The sequence below is a fragment of the Xiphophorus couchianus genome, chromosome 16 (assembly GCF_001444195.1).
Source record: "Xiphophorus couchianus chromosome 16, X_couchianus-1.0, whole genome shotgun sequence".
Classification (NCBI taxonomy): domain Eukaryota; kingdom Metazoa; phylum Chordata; class Actinopteri; order Cyprinodontiformes; family Poeciliidae; genus Xiphophorus; species Xiphophorus couchianus.
Window position 1 is genome coordinate 12,195,663 of NC_040243.1, and position 14,969 is coordinate 12,210,631.

The following is a 14,969-nucleotide window of genomic DNA, read 5'->3' on the forward strand; positions in this document are numbered from 1 at the left end:
AATGCACATCTGACAAAAATATTTTCTTAGTTATTATCTCATCAATCTTGCATTAAAGCCACAAACTTCACTGTATTTTATTTTTGAAAAATTTTATGAGTCAAAATTCTAAAAGTGTGACACATTTGTATTCAGTTCACTGAGTCGAAGTGAAACTCCACCAATGTCTCAAGTCGTTTGCAGCCTCTTGTATGTTTTTTGTTTTTTAAGATTCTTCCAAATTTTCTTCATCTATCTTCCCATTAGGTTCAAACAGCTTTTTTGACCATGTTCAAGAAAAACCTCTAAAAAGTTCAATACAAATGCATGACATATCCTTCTTTGTATTTATAAAAGGTCTAAAATAATATTTATTTATTTGGAGTTTGTGATGGTCTGTCGTGATAAATAGACAGACAGACAGGCATGCAGACATGCTGACGGACACAGAATGTCCGATTGGACTTTTGCTTCCCTAAATGAATACTAAACAGTGAAAACTATAAAGTTAGCCTTAAAATACTTTGCTGTGAGGGTTGGTATGCTCACATGTTCTGTAACGGCTCTCTGGATCATTTCTCAAGCCAGTGGCTCATATTCACATAATTCAGTTTAATCAATTTGTTAATTTTTTGGCTTTAAATTATATACTATTGTCGTGATATGTGACTGAATTTCAGTGCTGCTTCTCAACAGCGCCCTCTAGAGTCACAAGAGTTGATGGTCATCGAATATGGCGCAACGCTGCATTCATCCCTCCCCACCAGCAGAGGGAGATGTTTAAAACCTAGTACCACCAAGATGATTTGTCTTGAATGTTTAGTTGTCGATCTTCCTTGAACTATGACGCTTCTGTAACCTTCAGTGTGCATGTGTGACAACAGGAGTCGGCACATCGGCTGTGTAAGCTGTATAGCGATATAAAAATGGTAAGAAGATGTTATTTTTGCTAGGTCTCATTGGATTATGTACTGCGATAACTCTAAAACATGTCGTGATGAAATAAGGTGTTTTTTTAGTGCTACTGTGTCTAAGTTGCTCTACATAACAGCACTAATGCATTTCAAAAGAGCTTCAGTAATAAGAAGGTTAATGTGTTTGTGTGTTTAGTTTGTTTCTGACACAACAGCCTGCTGACACTGTTAATAACTGTTTTAATCTGAACACTTTAAGGCTAAATACCTCGCTCAGATCGTGGTGATGGGTGTTCAGGTGGTGGGACGAGCTTTTGCCCGGGCTTTACAACAGGAGTATGCAGGTATTTATGCTTCAGTTATCCTGAGCCTGACGTCTGATGTTATGGATTTGATTAAAATGTTATTGCACCTCTTTAAAATAATGTTTAACCTTTAAAGGAATCCTTAAAGAGGTGCAAGTTTAAGACTGAAAATGTATCCTTATCTTTAACATATATGTACAGTACAGACCAAAGGTTTGGACACACCTTCTAATTCAATGGGTTTTCTTTATTTTCATGACTATTTATAAGGCAAGAAATCCCACTTATTAACCTGACAGGGCAGGTTGACCTATGAAGTGAAAACCATTTCAGGTGACTACCTCTTGAAGCTCAATAAAATGCAGAGTGTGTGCAAAGCAGTAATCACAGCAAAAGGTTGCTACTTTGAAGAAACTAGAATATAAGGGGTATTTTCAGTTGTTTTACACTTTTTTGTTTGGTGCATATTTCCACATGTGTTATTCATAGTTTTGATGCCTTCAGTGTGAATCTACAATGTCAATAGTCATGAAAATAAAGGAAACTCATTGAATTAAAAGGTGTGTCCAAACGTTTGGTCTGTACTGTATATATACAGTATATATATATATATATATATAGAATAGAACTTTTGTGCCATGGACCAAATGAGGCCCACTAAGTTATCACTTTTTCCTTCTAAAGAAAGTGCTTAGCCATGTTGGGTAAAAAGTTGCATAACAGCCCAGGAGCACTCTGATGATAATGTACAAAAGTTGCACCTGGATGATGTTTTCATACCATTGTTTATTCATGGCAGTAGCAAAATTGAATGAGATGTGGGTCTCTTCACAGCTTGGAAAACTATGGAGTTTTATTCAAGTGTTAGAAGCAGCTTTAGTGTTTCTACAAAACAACAATCTATCTGCTAGTCTCATTCTCCGACATAAGCCATGTTGGCATCGCGTCACTTCAGGATGGATCTCTGTTGTATATTTCCCTCTCCCAGCGAGTCAGGCAGCAGCCCGGGCCAGGGGCCGACCCGGGCAGCAGTCTGCCGCAGTGTCCAGCATCACTGGGATGAGTGTACAAGAGGCTCAACAAATCCTCAACGTCTCCACGCTCAGTCCTGAAGAGATTCAGAAGGTAATACCAGGGTTGACTTCCGATGTCATGTGTTTTTCCTAGTGAATGCTAATACTCAAAGCTTTTTAAATTTTACAATGTTGTAAATCTTTAACTTTATAATCAAGTTGGTTAATTATGAGTTTGATTATGTATAACAAATATTGTGGGGTTTTTTAATGCTGCTGTTTTTAGTGCGTTTACACTGACTCTGAACTGTTTATCTCCTGCAGAGCTATGAGCACCTTTTCAAAGCCAATGAAAAGTCAGTGGGAGGTTCATTTTACCTGCAATCAAAAGTGAGTAGTCTGTTTTTCCACATAAAGTCACAATATTAATATTAACCTTAATGTGTGATGTTACTTTTGAATAACAGCAAGAAAAACATATTTTAGTTTAAATCTTGTGATATCCACAGCAACAAATCGATCATTATTTTGTAAGATTGGCTTCAAAACATTATTTCCACAGTTTGTTCAATGTTCAGAAGTCTCAAAAGTTATTGAAATTGCTTTTATAAATGTTCTGGTTATTTTCCATCCTTTATCCCTTTTGATTTGCAACATCACAATCTGCACACACATTCAAAAACCAAATTCATTTTGGCCTGTAGACCTTCGTTTAAAATTGACATGTTGGGTTTTATTGTTTAAAAAACATGTCTTTACTTCCTTCTACCACTTTTCCCTTCTTGCACCATTATTCCTTTCTTTCTTATTATTTTTTTCCTTCCTTTGATTCTTCTTTGTGTCCTCCTTCCTTTCATGTGTCCTTCCACCTCTATTTTTCCATTTTCATCCTCCCTTCTATCCTTTCCTCGTGTCCTTTTGTATCCTACCTTTCTTTCCTTATTTGTCTTTTCTTCTTTCTGTCGTTAGTTCCCTCGTGTCCCACCTCACTTCCAGGCGCCCTTCCAATTGTTGCTTCTTCGTTTTTCCTTTCATTTCATTGTCCCCCTTCCTGTTGTTTCCTTGTCATGTTTCATCCTTCCTTAGTCATGGTTGCTTCGTTGTATATTTTCCTCTCTAGTGTCCTCCCTCCCTCCCTTCCTTCCCCGTCTCCTTTTTTCCTTCTTTACTGTGTGAAATCTTAAAATGGAACATGTTTTGCATAAAAGCAGATGTGTACACCATGTTCCTAATTATTTTTCCTCAGCCAAAAGGCCAGATTTCTGCATTAAGAAAATATGACTCACACCTCACACCAGGTGGTTGAGTTATTCTGTTATTTACAGTTGCTGTGTTAGTGTAGCTGCTTCATCCTCCACTGCAGGTCATTCATGTGCCGTTTTCTTGCATTGCAGGTGGTGCAAGCTAAAGAGCGTCTGGATGAGGAGCTAAATATTCAGAAACAAGAACAAAACCAGCAGTCGCAGCAAAATCCAGAAACATAAAGGATAAAATTGGACCGCTAGTTTCTGCCCCCATCTCCCATGTAAATTATAACCCAATAAAGTCTTTTCTTTAGTCTTTTGTATGTGGCAGTGAATTCCCATTATACAATATGCAAGTACTGTCTTTTCTATAGACAATAGGTGACTGTAAAAATAATATTTATGACTGCAGTGTTGGAAACTCGGTTAACAATGCTTTTTGTTGAATGTAAATGAGGATAATATGATTGTCAGAGTGCGAAAGAAACAGTATTTGCAGAAATGTAAAAAAAAATAATAACATAAGCACACTTATCAAATGCAACTTTATTAAACATTTTGTTTTCATTGACATTATTATCAATATCGTAATAAAATTCCTCTAAAACAGGAGAACACCGCTATGTTGTACCAATTGGAGACTTTTACAACGCTTAAAATTCTGCATGTTCAACCACAGAACATGGTGCCAGGAAAAATATATTTTCATATAACTTTTTCTCATATAGTGTATAACTTCTATATTTACCTGTAATAAAAAAGGCACTTGGAAAAATTAAAATACTGACATAATATCTCACAAATGTGCAAAAAAACGTAAGTTGAACAGGCCTCCTGTGGCCTTAGTCATATCATTAACCCTTTGTGCAACACTGTGGCACTTCCAGCAAAGCGAGCCTCTGATGTGGGTCATTTTTGTGTCCTGGCATCTGGGATTTTAAACAACTCCAGGAGTCCGTACCACTTTTAAAAATGTTTAACAGAGTCCTACTTGAAACCCCGTAGCGACTATTTCCCAAAAACAACACAAACACAGCTTAGACATTGGAAAATAATGTGACAGCATCCCCAAACGTATACAGTTAAGGGGGGGGGGAGTGCAGATTATTACAGGCTGAGCTCAAAGGGTTAATGGATCATACAGCTTATTTAATATCGAAAATGTGTGGATCCCATTTGGACCCATGTCGTGCTGAGATTTCTGCTGCCGACGCTGAGTCTCTGTCCCTGGCCTCTTTCAGCATCTGTTGGCGCTGCTGTTGCCATGGAAACCATGTCTGGCTTACTTAACGCCTCTTTCTGACGACATTACATGCGAGGTTTGTCCATTCACACGGCAGACTACTCGTTTCCAATACCTGACCTGACGCTTGAGCTAAACTGTGTGTGGAGGTGGTGTTATTAGGAATGAGCTTTGTAACGCAACTTGTATGGCAAGACATTTATCATGTAATAGACATGCTCAACGTGCGTACTGAGAATTTGATTTAATCAAAATGAGTGTGTACTTTTTAAGCATTAGTAGTTGAATGGTTTGTGTGCATAACATACCAAGCTTGGACACTAAATGGTAAAATGTTTACTTTTAAGGAATAGACATCTTGAACTTTTGTAAATAATCCGTTTTAATGGATTTTGATTGCTAGTCCTGCAGGAATACTGATAAAAAAAATAACCTCAATGGGTTATGTTATTAACATATTTCTGCTCTAATGTGAGACTAATTCTTCTTGGTGTACTTTAGTGTTCTTTGGTAAATGTTTTGTAACCAGGAGGTGGTGGAATTGAGCCACGGGTTTAGTCTAAAGAAGATGGGTAACACAGAAGAGAGAGGGGGCAGGAAGAGTTCAGTGGCCTAGTTTTCTGCAGGCTGGTATTTCTGTGAGAGGCTGCCACAGTGGGCCCAGCACAGCCGGTGACTTCAGAGCTGAGAGGGCCGTTTTGGTGGGTGGGTGGCCAGATGGAGAGCGGCAGCATAGGATGGCTGCAAGTTGCTTTTTTTTTTTTCTTTTTCCTCTGCTGGCACGCAGCCTCCACCCTAATAGCTCCCCTGTCCATTCTCTCATCCTAATAACCCTTTCTCTTTCCTCTCAAGCTGCCAATCAGTCAAAAAAGTTGACTCTCCACAAGTTTAAAATTTAGGTAAACTTTTTGAAGTTTCTGATCGATCTAACCATCCGTGTGAAGTGTGAGCCTCGGGTTGGAAACTGCAGCTCTGGAAAGCCATCCAAAAATTTTCCCCCAACTTCAACCCCTTCACAAACTCACCCCCGGCAGCAGAAAACTGATTGCAGAGCAGCCATGTAGAACACAAGAGGCAACTTCAACATCACAAAGAAAATGTCTCGTCTGGACATCTGCAAAAATAAAAAAAATCATAGTAATGGCAAAAATATAAAACAGAAACAGGTAAATGAAACAGTTATAAGGGGATTTTTCTGCCAAAAGAAATATGAGCATGCTATTTTCAATTTAAGAGGAGAATTTCTTGATTTCGGATAATGTGTTGCCCTGATTTGAAACTCTGCTCCCACGCTTGAAAATAATCATATCTGGTTCCAAATATGTTCTGCTGCAAAAGAGGTTCTGCACAATCTGCTTACTCCCTTTTGCACAACTATCTTCTGCTCCTGTTTGAATCCTACACACCATGCTTTAAAAACGTTTTAGATTTTCTTTGCTTTCTCTTGGAACAAAGTGTTGATAGCAGTTACAGCCAACAGAATCACAGGTGAGACTTTGACATCACTGACCCTTAGGTGTAAATAGAGCGTAAGATATTTGTGCGAGAGGCATCAAATCTGATTGCAAAAATTAGAGTTGATGCAAGAGTAGGGTATTTATTAAGCAAACAAGTTGTTTTTTTTTGTGAGAGCAGAGTTATGCAGGGGAGCAAATGGCATAAAATGTCTTGCTCTCAAATTGAAAACTTTTGCTCCTAAGTTTTGAAAATGAAAAATTACACTCAAAAACAGCCAACGTCATCAAACATAGACAAAAGAGACAGAGGAGTGACGAAGAGCGAGGAGAGATGTCAGTCTGTTTAGTTTTAAGGATCCTCTCCTGCTCCATCCTCTTTCAACACTATAGCTGCATGAGCAACACAAGTCTGACGAAACGCCCAACAAAAAGCAGGATTTTGCAAGGGGACTGAAATAAGAGCTATTTTCTTTAAATATAACATTTTAGAAAACATGTCGTTTTTAGTAAGTGCATGTTTACTGCTTAATCGAACCATGAAGTGTTTCCCAGAAGTTTTTTTTACATGTTGTTTTCCCCTTCGGACAGACTGAAATGAGGCAGTTAGGGATAGTGTGGCGTCCTAGTCAGTCCAGCTGTAGGCAGCACTGAGTGTATCCCATCTCCCGCTGTGGAACAACGTGAACATTCCCTCTTTGTTTTTTGTTTTTTTTTTTGTTGGTTTTTTCACAGCTGAAGCTTATTGGGGTCGAATCTCATGTAGATAGGCCCACCACCTGTTTTTCACAGCTGGTTTGGGGTCATTTTAGCTTAAAGAATACAAGGCTGCAGTGTTTATCACCACTGAGGGCCTTTTATACACAACCAGGTCCCGTTGATTGAATTACTGTAAAGCAGCTGGACAATCCAGGAGCTGAACAGTGCTGGTTTTTGTGAGTCGGGAGGTTGCGACACGTCCCGCCAGTAGGGGGAGTCAGACACACCAGTGCCTTAAGTTTCACTTGTGGAAAAAAAGAGAGGAAGTAATGGTTGGTCATTGCAAGGTGGCTAAACACCGTTTGTCTGTTCGTTCGGCCCCCGGTCTTGTCCGTGTTCATCACCCTCCACAAGACCGGGGACGGATTGTCAAAAGTGCTCTCGCCCAGTTTATGAAGCAGGAGGAGCAGAAACATTTAGCAGCAGTTCTGAGGTTTCAATACTATAAGTTGAGACTGTTAAGCGCTCTGTTTAAATGAAGTATAAGACGTAATAAGTTCACTTGCTTTGGTTCGGCAAGTTTGTCAAATTTATGTTGGAAGATGTTTTAAATGTTCACAACATTTGAAACATCTTTCTATTACATGCGTGTGTGTGTGTGTGAGTGCTTCCTTTGTGGTGTGCAGTGCCTTGCAAAATGCATTCAAACCCCTTAAGCTTCCTAACATTTTGTCTTTTCAAACAACAAAACTATTCTAAATTTTTTTTTCATGCAAACCAACACAATTTATTGCATAGTAATACATTGTATCTACCGTGAACATACGTTTTTAGGTCTTGTCACCGGTTTCCAAGTGTCATTACACTTTGACTGGACCATTCTAACGCGAGAATGGTTTAGATTTTGCTGTTTAGGGTTGTTGTCCTCCTGGAAAGAAACCACTATAACTTTCTCAAGTCATCTTATATCTGTCTTGTGCTAGTTGGTCTTTGTAAAACTCTACTGATGTTCTCCAACAGACCTAAAAGGCCTCCACAGAACAGCTGTGTTTATGCTGCTGTACTTGGTTGCACTGGAAAATCAAAGTAAACGGGGCTGAATAGAAATACATCACACCTTTAGTTTTTCATTTGCAACACGGTTACTTTTATGTAAACCTGAACTGCTTAATGCCTGGGAGTAGTTGTATTGTTGCAAAATGTGTACAACCTCAAAGGGTGTGAATATTTTTGCGAGGCACCGTACCTCAGCACTAAGCTGGAGGCACTCTGTCAAAGTACAGTCATATAAATACTCAATGATGAAGAAGGACATTTTTTTAAAACACAGAGCACTAAGACTGTCACGTTTACGGTCCTTTTCCACAGAACCAGCCAGAATGAGTAAAGTATAAAATAAGAAAGCAAAGAGGAGCCTTGTTTTAAGGCTTTGGGATACAAATCCAGGACTGTACATATTCCTGAACACAGATCTTGGGCCTCAAGTTTAGTTCTTCAACAATACAAGAGGCTTGCGTTGTATTCTTAAATTGTGTGAGGTGATGTGTGTCTTTTTCCAAACTCCTACCTTTTAATGCATTGCCTGGAATTGATTGTTCAAGCCAATCCATGTCACCTTTGACATCCCACATCCTTGCTATGGCATCAACCCCCTGAGCTCTTTTGGAATGTGTGTGTGAGATAGAGGGCGTGTGTGTGTGAGATTGTGTGTGTGTGTGTGTGTGTGTTTGTATCAGTTAACCACAGCTGGTTTGAGCACCACAGCGCCTGGGGGAATGACCACCCACGATAGGGGATCATGAGACCCACCTGTGGAGAGGTTTAGGACCCTCCCAGCCATCTCATCCTCTGCTTCATCTCCTCTGCCTCTCTTTGCCTGGTGACTGTGGGGCCGACGCTCTGAAGTGGGGCCCAGCACTGGAACCATTGGCATGCCAAGGGCCGAGGAAGGGAAGGCAGAGGAAAGTAAAGGGGCCTTAGCCAGGCCCAGAGGGGAGCCGTTAAAGGACAAGATGGATGTGCCTCCTAGGCTGGCTGGAGACGAATTGGGGCTCCCCAGTGTGGTGAGGTCCAGGGGCCTTGGGCTAAGAGGGGACAAGGGAAGAGTACCGCCTACGCCCTGCAAGGTGTGGCCTCCCAGCAGAGCGGCAGCTGCTCCGGGGATGATGATGTGAGCTCCGCTGACATAGGGCAATTCTGAATCCTTACTGCCAACGCCAGAAGGTCCTCCGCTCTGGCTTCCTTTCAGCAGAGAGCCTACCCCGCTTGGGGGGCCCTGCTCCTGAGCCACAAAGTGGCCGTGCGCTTTGATGTGCTTCCGCAGCGAGCTGGGATCTGTGTAGCGCTTCAAGCAGCCTACCATCTTACAGTAGTAGGGCTTGTCTACGTAATGTGTGCGCGTATGCTTGAAGCGGTCACTGGAGTTGGAGTAGCGCTTGTTGCAACCCTCGTAAGGACAAATGTAGGGCTTTTCACCTGCAGAGGGGAGAGATTTTCCACATGAGAATTTATATACATCCTAAAAAATATACATTTAAGAAATGCTTTCTTTACACCCTAATTATAAACAGCAAATATCACTGCATTTAAGAGCCAGAAATTCAAAAACTCTAAGTGTGCAGAAGAAAATAATCACAATCAACCTTTACTGACACAGAAAGAGCGTATGGAGCCTCAACTCTCTCAAATATAAGATACAACCATATTTTTGTGAACGTTTAGTAGGGATGCTTAGCTCCAGTCCTTCACTGACAATGTCTTTCAGGTATAAGATGTCTACTTGATCCAACACAATTGATTCAAATGGTTTAATTGGCTTCGCAGCAAACACCGTCTTAGGTGATTTTTTTGTATTTTAGCTTTACCGTTAATTGGGATCCAAACAGACCTGTATGCGAGCGGTTGTGTATCTTGAGGTTCTCTAGGCGTGAGAAGCTCTTGTTGCAGGTGGGACAGCGGTGTGGTTTCTCATTGGTGTGAGTGCGTATGTGAATGAGCATTTTGTACCTGCAAGCAAAAAACAAACGTAAAACGTTGGTTTTAATACAGAATATCTGATATGCCCCCAACGAATGATTTCATCACCTGGCATTAAACCCTCTTCCTTTTCGAGCACAGCCCTCCCAGTGGCAGCAGTACCCAGAATCCTTCTCAGGTTTCACATGGAAGTCGTTGACATGGTCCACAAGATCTTGTAGAGAGTCAAAGAGCAGGTGGCACTAAAGGAAGGAAAACATTTTCTGTAAACCGTAAGAGGTGATAAAGGTTTCTCAATATCAAACTCCAACTCTTGTTTACCTTTTTCCAGTGACATGCAAGTTGTTCATCCGCTGAAAGGTCAGGAGAAGCCCGCTTGTCACTCGTTTGGCCAATGAACATAGAGGATGGCAGGTGAAGTCCTGCTCCAGGACCAATTGGCACAAAGAACTGAAACGCCTGCGAGATGTGAGAATTCTGATGAACAGTAAAAACAAACAAAACAAAAAAAACAGAGAAATGCTGATAAGTTTTTTTTAAGTAACTAGAACTGAATTTTCTGGTAAGATTGAACTTTTCTTCAACAAAAACTCCAAGTGTGTTTGGTGTTGTATGAAGGAGAAAAATGTCATTCTCACACTTAAGTAAGGTGGAGGATCTATGATACTGCGGGCTGTTTATTCTCTAAAAGGCTCAGTAAGGTTTGTGCAACTGACCAAATAACCAAATCAACACAGAGCAGCTCAGAGAAAGTATGCAGAGGATTGGTTAAAAATCCCTGCCTTTATGCTACTTTGTGAAATGTTAAAGGCAAGGACTAAAAACTGTTCTATTGCCAAACGTGTGGTACCAGTTATTTTATACATTAAAAATGGTTGGACTTTTCTAAATTTGCCATTTTGAGATAATCCTATGTGAGCTTAATTTAAGATATTTTTCACATTATGAGGAGCATGGGGACACTTTGCTGAAAAACAGGTAATCCGGGCTTGATCGCCAATAAAACTAAAAAGCTAAAAAAGCCACTAAACTTATAACTCATTCCATTTTCTTCAAGTAGTGTCCTGCTGCAAACCCCACTATATCTCAAACCTCTGCAAAAGAGTGGAGAGACTCTCTGAGCCTCAGAGAGCTAATGAACAGGCTTACCCACGCTGAGAGTAACCTGCAGTGGAGACTTGCTCAAGCAAAAAGCAGATATCTCAATGAAACAAGTTAAACATCTAAAATCTTGGAAACACACACACACACACTTATTTCCAATGCGGAGGGAATTGTGTTTTTCTTTGCAAGAAGAAAGCGAGTGTTTTCCTTATGGTAAACGTGTGAGAAACTGCAAGAAAGCGAGAGTGATGGAGGTTTATCTAAGAATAAGGATGTAGCTGTAGGCTCAGGGGGTTAGGTAAAATACAGAGTGGTGGCTTAACTGCCTTAGCAATTCAATTCAATTGCACTAAAATTGAATTAGGCGGCATAAGGTCTGCATGGCCGTAGTTTTGTCTTAAATCTGATTACACACACACACACCCCACGCACGCCCACCCCCGCACACAACATGCCAATGGGGCCACTGAGTGCATGTTTCACAGACAAAGGCAATTGTTGGGGACACAAGTCGCGTTTGATAAGAGCTTTCCTTCCCCTCTCATGGACAGAGGCCTCCCTAACCCTATATAATTGAATTCCCCTGTGACGGTGTGACACAACTTGATGTTGCCCCTGATTTGATGACCCAAACATCCTGAGTCAGACTATGGAAGGAGAGCGTAAAACTTTGAGTGCGGACGGCATACAGTGCCCTAAAAATTTTGCAATATTGACACTGCTTAAACTTTCTCACAAGTTGTTATATTACAACATTTCAGGGTATTTCATAAAACAAATTTGCATAATTAGTCAATACTTTGTAAAAACAAAATTATCTGTAATTACCACTGCAAGTATTTTTAGATGTAATTACATCTTTGCAAAATGGTCCAAGCTCAGTCAGATTGGACAGAGAGGATCTATAAAATAAATAATAAAGTATTTTTGAATTTTGAGTTGAACTTGAATTAGCAACACAGAACATTCCACTGTGCCATACTCTTTCCATTTTCAGATTACGGGCTGAATAATGCGATTAGATGTTGAAAGCTTGTGGTTTGTATTTGTAGTAATGTGGAATCATTTCCACATTTTGTCACTCCAAGTGTTTGCAGGAACTTGGATGTCATACTCACGCCTGAGGGAACGTAACTGCCGTTGCTCATTTCTGGAGAGCTGGGGGTGTGTCGGGAGGAGGGAGACATGCTCAGGTCCACTGCAGGAGGTGTTGGGGTGTCAGTCCGGTCGTAAGGGACCACCTGCACACCTGAGAAAGTACACTCATGTTGGAGTGATGTCACTCTTGAGATATCTGTTACAGGGACACTGGACTCACAGGACGACCATTTTTGTAAACCTGACCACCAGCTACAGATTAGAACCCGCTGTGTATAACATTTTCACTTTGTTGGTTTTACCGTTTGCAGAAAATTTATCATAATAGTTTCAGACAGGATTCAGAGCTCAGTCTGGCACAGAAGATGACCAGTGATCTCTGTAAAGTTTGTCCTGGTCAATCCTATTTCAAATATAGCATGTTTCAGGGGGATAAAGGTTTTATCTCTAGGTTCTAAGTTATATTTTTTTTCACTTGAATCTAGTTTTTTTCTGCACTTCTTATGATTACTAATAAAATTAGGACCAATCTATCCTAGAAAAACCGGTTCATTCTTAATTTTTCGAAGACGGATAATGCTAATTCTCAAAGAAATAACCTTTGGAAAAGTTTTTGAGAATTAAGAGAGATCATGTTCAGGAATAGCCTTTGACATTATCTGTGGAAGTATTTTTATGTCAGTTGTTGGAACAGGAAAACCATTCAAACAGGAGAGACACCAGCCTTTGAGATTCAGAGTTGCCCACCTCTTGCTTAAGATCTCATAAACTAAATAGACTTAACGTGAAGGACACCGCATGAGGTTAATACCGCCTTTCCTCACACGGAGCTTTTCTTTCTCCCTGTTGTTGTTGGGCATTACAAAATACTCACAAAAACTATTGCAAAGTTGTCTGGCCCAAATATCGATTTAAGCTTTTTTTCACTGCTAGTTATTTCCAACAGTTTTGTGCAGAAGCGGCTTATAAACTAGCCAACATCAGTGTGTCTGCTTCTGGCATCGCCTGGTTACCACCTACCTGAGTGTGGAGATGCAGGTGAAGCGGGCTCTATAATTGCTGTCCCATCATCCGTCATATGCAGCTGGCGAACCCGCTTGGGATGCAGCGGTGAGAGAAGAGGAGAGCAGGTTCCCCTGTCCTTCCCGTTTGCCCTCCGAGGTAGTTTCAGGTCCAGGGGCTCGTCCAGCGACAGCATGGCTGCAACCCGCTGACCTCTCAACTGCAAAAACAGGGATTGAGGTAAGGAGTCACACTTTCAACGCTATATTCACTTCACTTCACTTTTTTATTTGCAAAAAAAAAAAAAGAAAAGCTTTGGAAACCATCTGTCATTTTCCTTCCACTTGTGTGCCACTTTGTGGGGTTTGTGTTTATAGCAAGAGAAAATGGATGAAGACTTTTTGGAGATTAGTCTATTTTCAAATCTCTTGGTAACTAATGTAAAGAAATTCAACAGTTCAAGATTATGATCGTCAGACAGCAGAGGGCAGGTTCTCACACCTGCAACTTTTCCCACATGAACTTTGTTTAAAAAGTATCTCACATTCCACAACCCCACTAAGCAGGGAGCCCTCTCCAACAATGGCAAACCGACCACAATCAAAATCTGAAACACTGAGAAAGAAAAATAAACACACACACACACACATACACACACGATGAGGACTCAGTGACCCCCTTCTCTTTTTCCACCCTGACCTTTACTCTCACACTCTTCCTGAGGAATTTCTACAATCCGATCCAGATGGTCGGCCCCTCCGCTGGGCCTTTTTCACCTCACCCCGTGGCCGGTTTGCTGGCCTTTACACACTGTCGCATCAGGCCCTCCACCAGCGTAACCCATCCTATCACCCCCCTGTGCACCTTCCAACTTGGACCTTTGAGACCCGCCACCAACGCCGCAGGCCTTCAGCTCCAGCTGTACCCGCTCAGTTCACCTTCTCCCTACTCTAAGCACACTGACCTCTGAACCCAGCCCGAGGATTTGCTGTTGTTGGAGACTTTAATTGTCCTCTTCCTTAACCGCAGGACATTTAGAGTTCCTTGATAACGTTAATTTGTGCTTTTTCACATTATATCATGTAAGAATCACAATCTTCACTGAAAATGTGGAAAAATGAAACCTTTTGGTCTACGTAAACAGGGGTGCACATTACCCTGAACACACAATTTCTACAGTTAAACACAGTGGTGGCAGCATCATGTTATGGGAAGGCTGTTCTTTAGCTCAAACACTCTTCCCATCAACTCTGACCAGCTTCCCTTTCTCTTCTGAAGAAAAGCAGCCCCACACCATGATGCTGCCACTACCACATGAAAGAAACTTGTTAACGAATGAGAAAGAAAAAACTAAGACTGATGTCCGGGTTCACTTTCCAGCAGAACAGAAACCCCAATTAAAGTATGTTAATATGCGAGATAGTAACAAGTTAATAATCGGAAGCAGAATTTATGAATCTATGATCACAAATGCTCTCTGTTGAATCTGACTTAGCTTGAGTTGTTTTGGAAAGAAAAAAAGAGATGTATCCCAAAAAGAATAGGTGGTTTTGTAAAAGACTTACATCAAATTCAAACAAATACAACAATAAGTCAGATCAAATGTGCCAAACATTTCCAGTTTTGATTTGTAACAAATATTAAAGTTTTTCTATGTCTTTGTGTTGCTCTATCATATAAAATTCCTATAAAACACAGTGAAATTTGTGGCTTTACCATGACAAAAATGGGAGCATTTTCAAGAGGTAAGAATACTTTTATAAGACTTTAATTATATGAATACATAACAATAAATCCCATGATTTAGGGCACACTGATTTAACATAAAGAGGTGATTCTGTTCTTGAACATCATCAGAGGTTTTCTACATAACACATCCAGGCTGTACTAGTGCTGTAATGCTGATTTAAAGCCAAAACCTCAGAGGGCAATGCTTTA

The 14,969-nt window shown here is 40.6% G+C and overlaps 2 protein-coding genes across 4 annotated transcripts in view; one reads left to right on the plus strand and one right to left on the minus strand.

Annotated features, from left to right (window-relative positions):
• Window positions 1-3,774, plus strand: part of LOC114160065 (mitochondrial import inner membrane translocase subunit TIM16-like) — a 111,252-nt gene extending 107,478 nt beyond the window's left edge. Inside the window, exons 1-5 of one of the 2 annotated variants that reach the window (XM_028042439.1) lie at window positions 764-908; window positions 1,153-1,237; window positions 2,187-2,323; window positions 2,536-2,601; window positions 3,606-3,774. In XM_028042439.1, the coding sequence (XP_027898240.1) occupies window positions 906-908; window positions 1,153-1,237; window positions 2,187-2,323; window positions 2,536-2,601; window positions 3,606-3,695 (381 nt within the window). In that variant the 5' untranslated portion in view covers window positions 764-905 and the 3' untranslated portion in view covers window positions 3,696-3,774. Of the gene's footprint in view, window positions 1-763; window positions 909-1,152; window positions 1,238-2,186; window positions 2,324-2,535; window positions 2,602-3,605 lie in introns of those variants that run through there. The other variant, XM_028042440.1, reaches the window with a different exon arrangement.
• A 1,676-nt stretch (window positions 3,775-5,450) lies between these two features.
• glis2b (GLIS family zinc finger 2b) overlaps window positions 5,451-14,969 on the minus strand; it is a 29,199-nt gene continuing 19,680 nt past the window's right edge. Inside the window, exons 2-7 of one of the 2 annotated variants that reach the window (XM_028042443.1) lie at window positions 13,050-13,251; window positions 12,050-12,180; window positions 10,149-10,286; window positions 9,936-10,069; window positions 9,739-9,857; window positions 5,451-9,326 (exon numbers count right to left, since the gene is read on the minus strand). In XM_028042443.1, the coding sequence (XP_027898244.1) occupies window positions 8,584-9,326; window positions 9,739-9,857; window positions 9,936-10,069; window positions 10,149-10,286; window positions 12,050-12,180; window positions 13,050-13,227 (1,443 nt within the window). In that variant the 5' untranslated portion in view covers window positions 13,228-13,251 and the 3' untranslated portion in view covers window positions 5,451-8,583. Of the gene's footprint in view, window positions 9,327-9,738; window positions 9,858-9,935; window positions 10,070-10,148; window positions 10,305-12,049; window positions 12,181-13,049; window positions 13,252-14,969 lie in introns of both variants that reach the window. The other variant, XM_028042442.1, reaches the window with a different exon arrangement.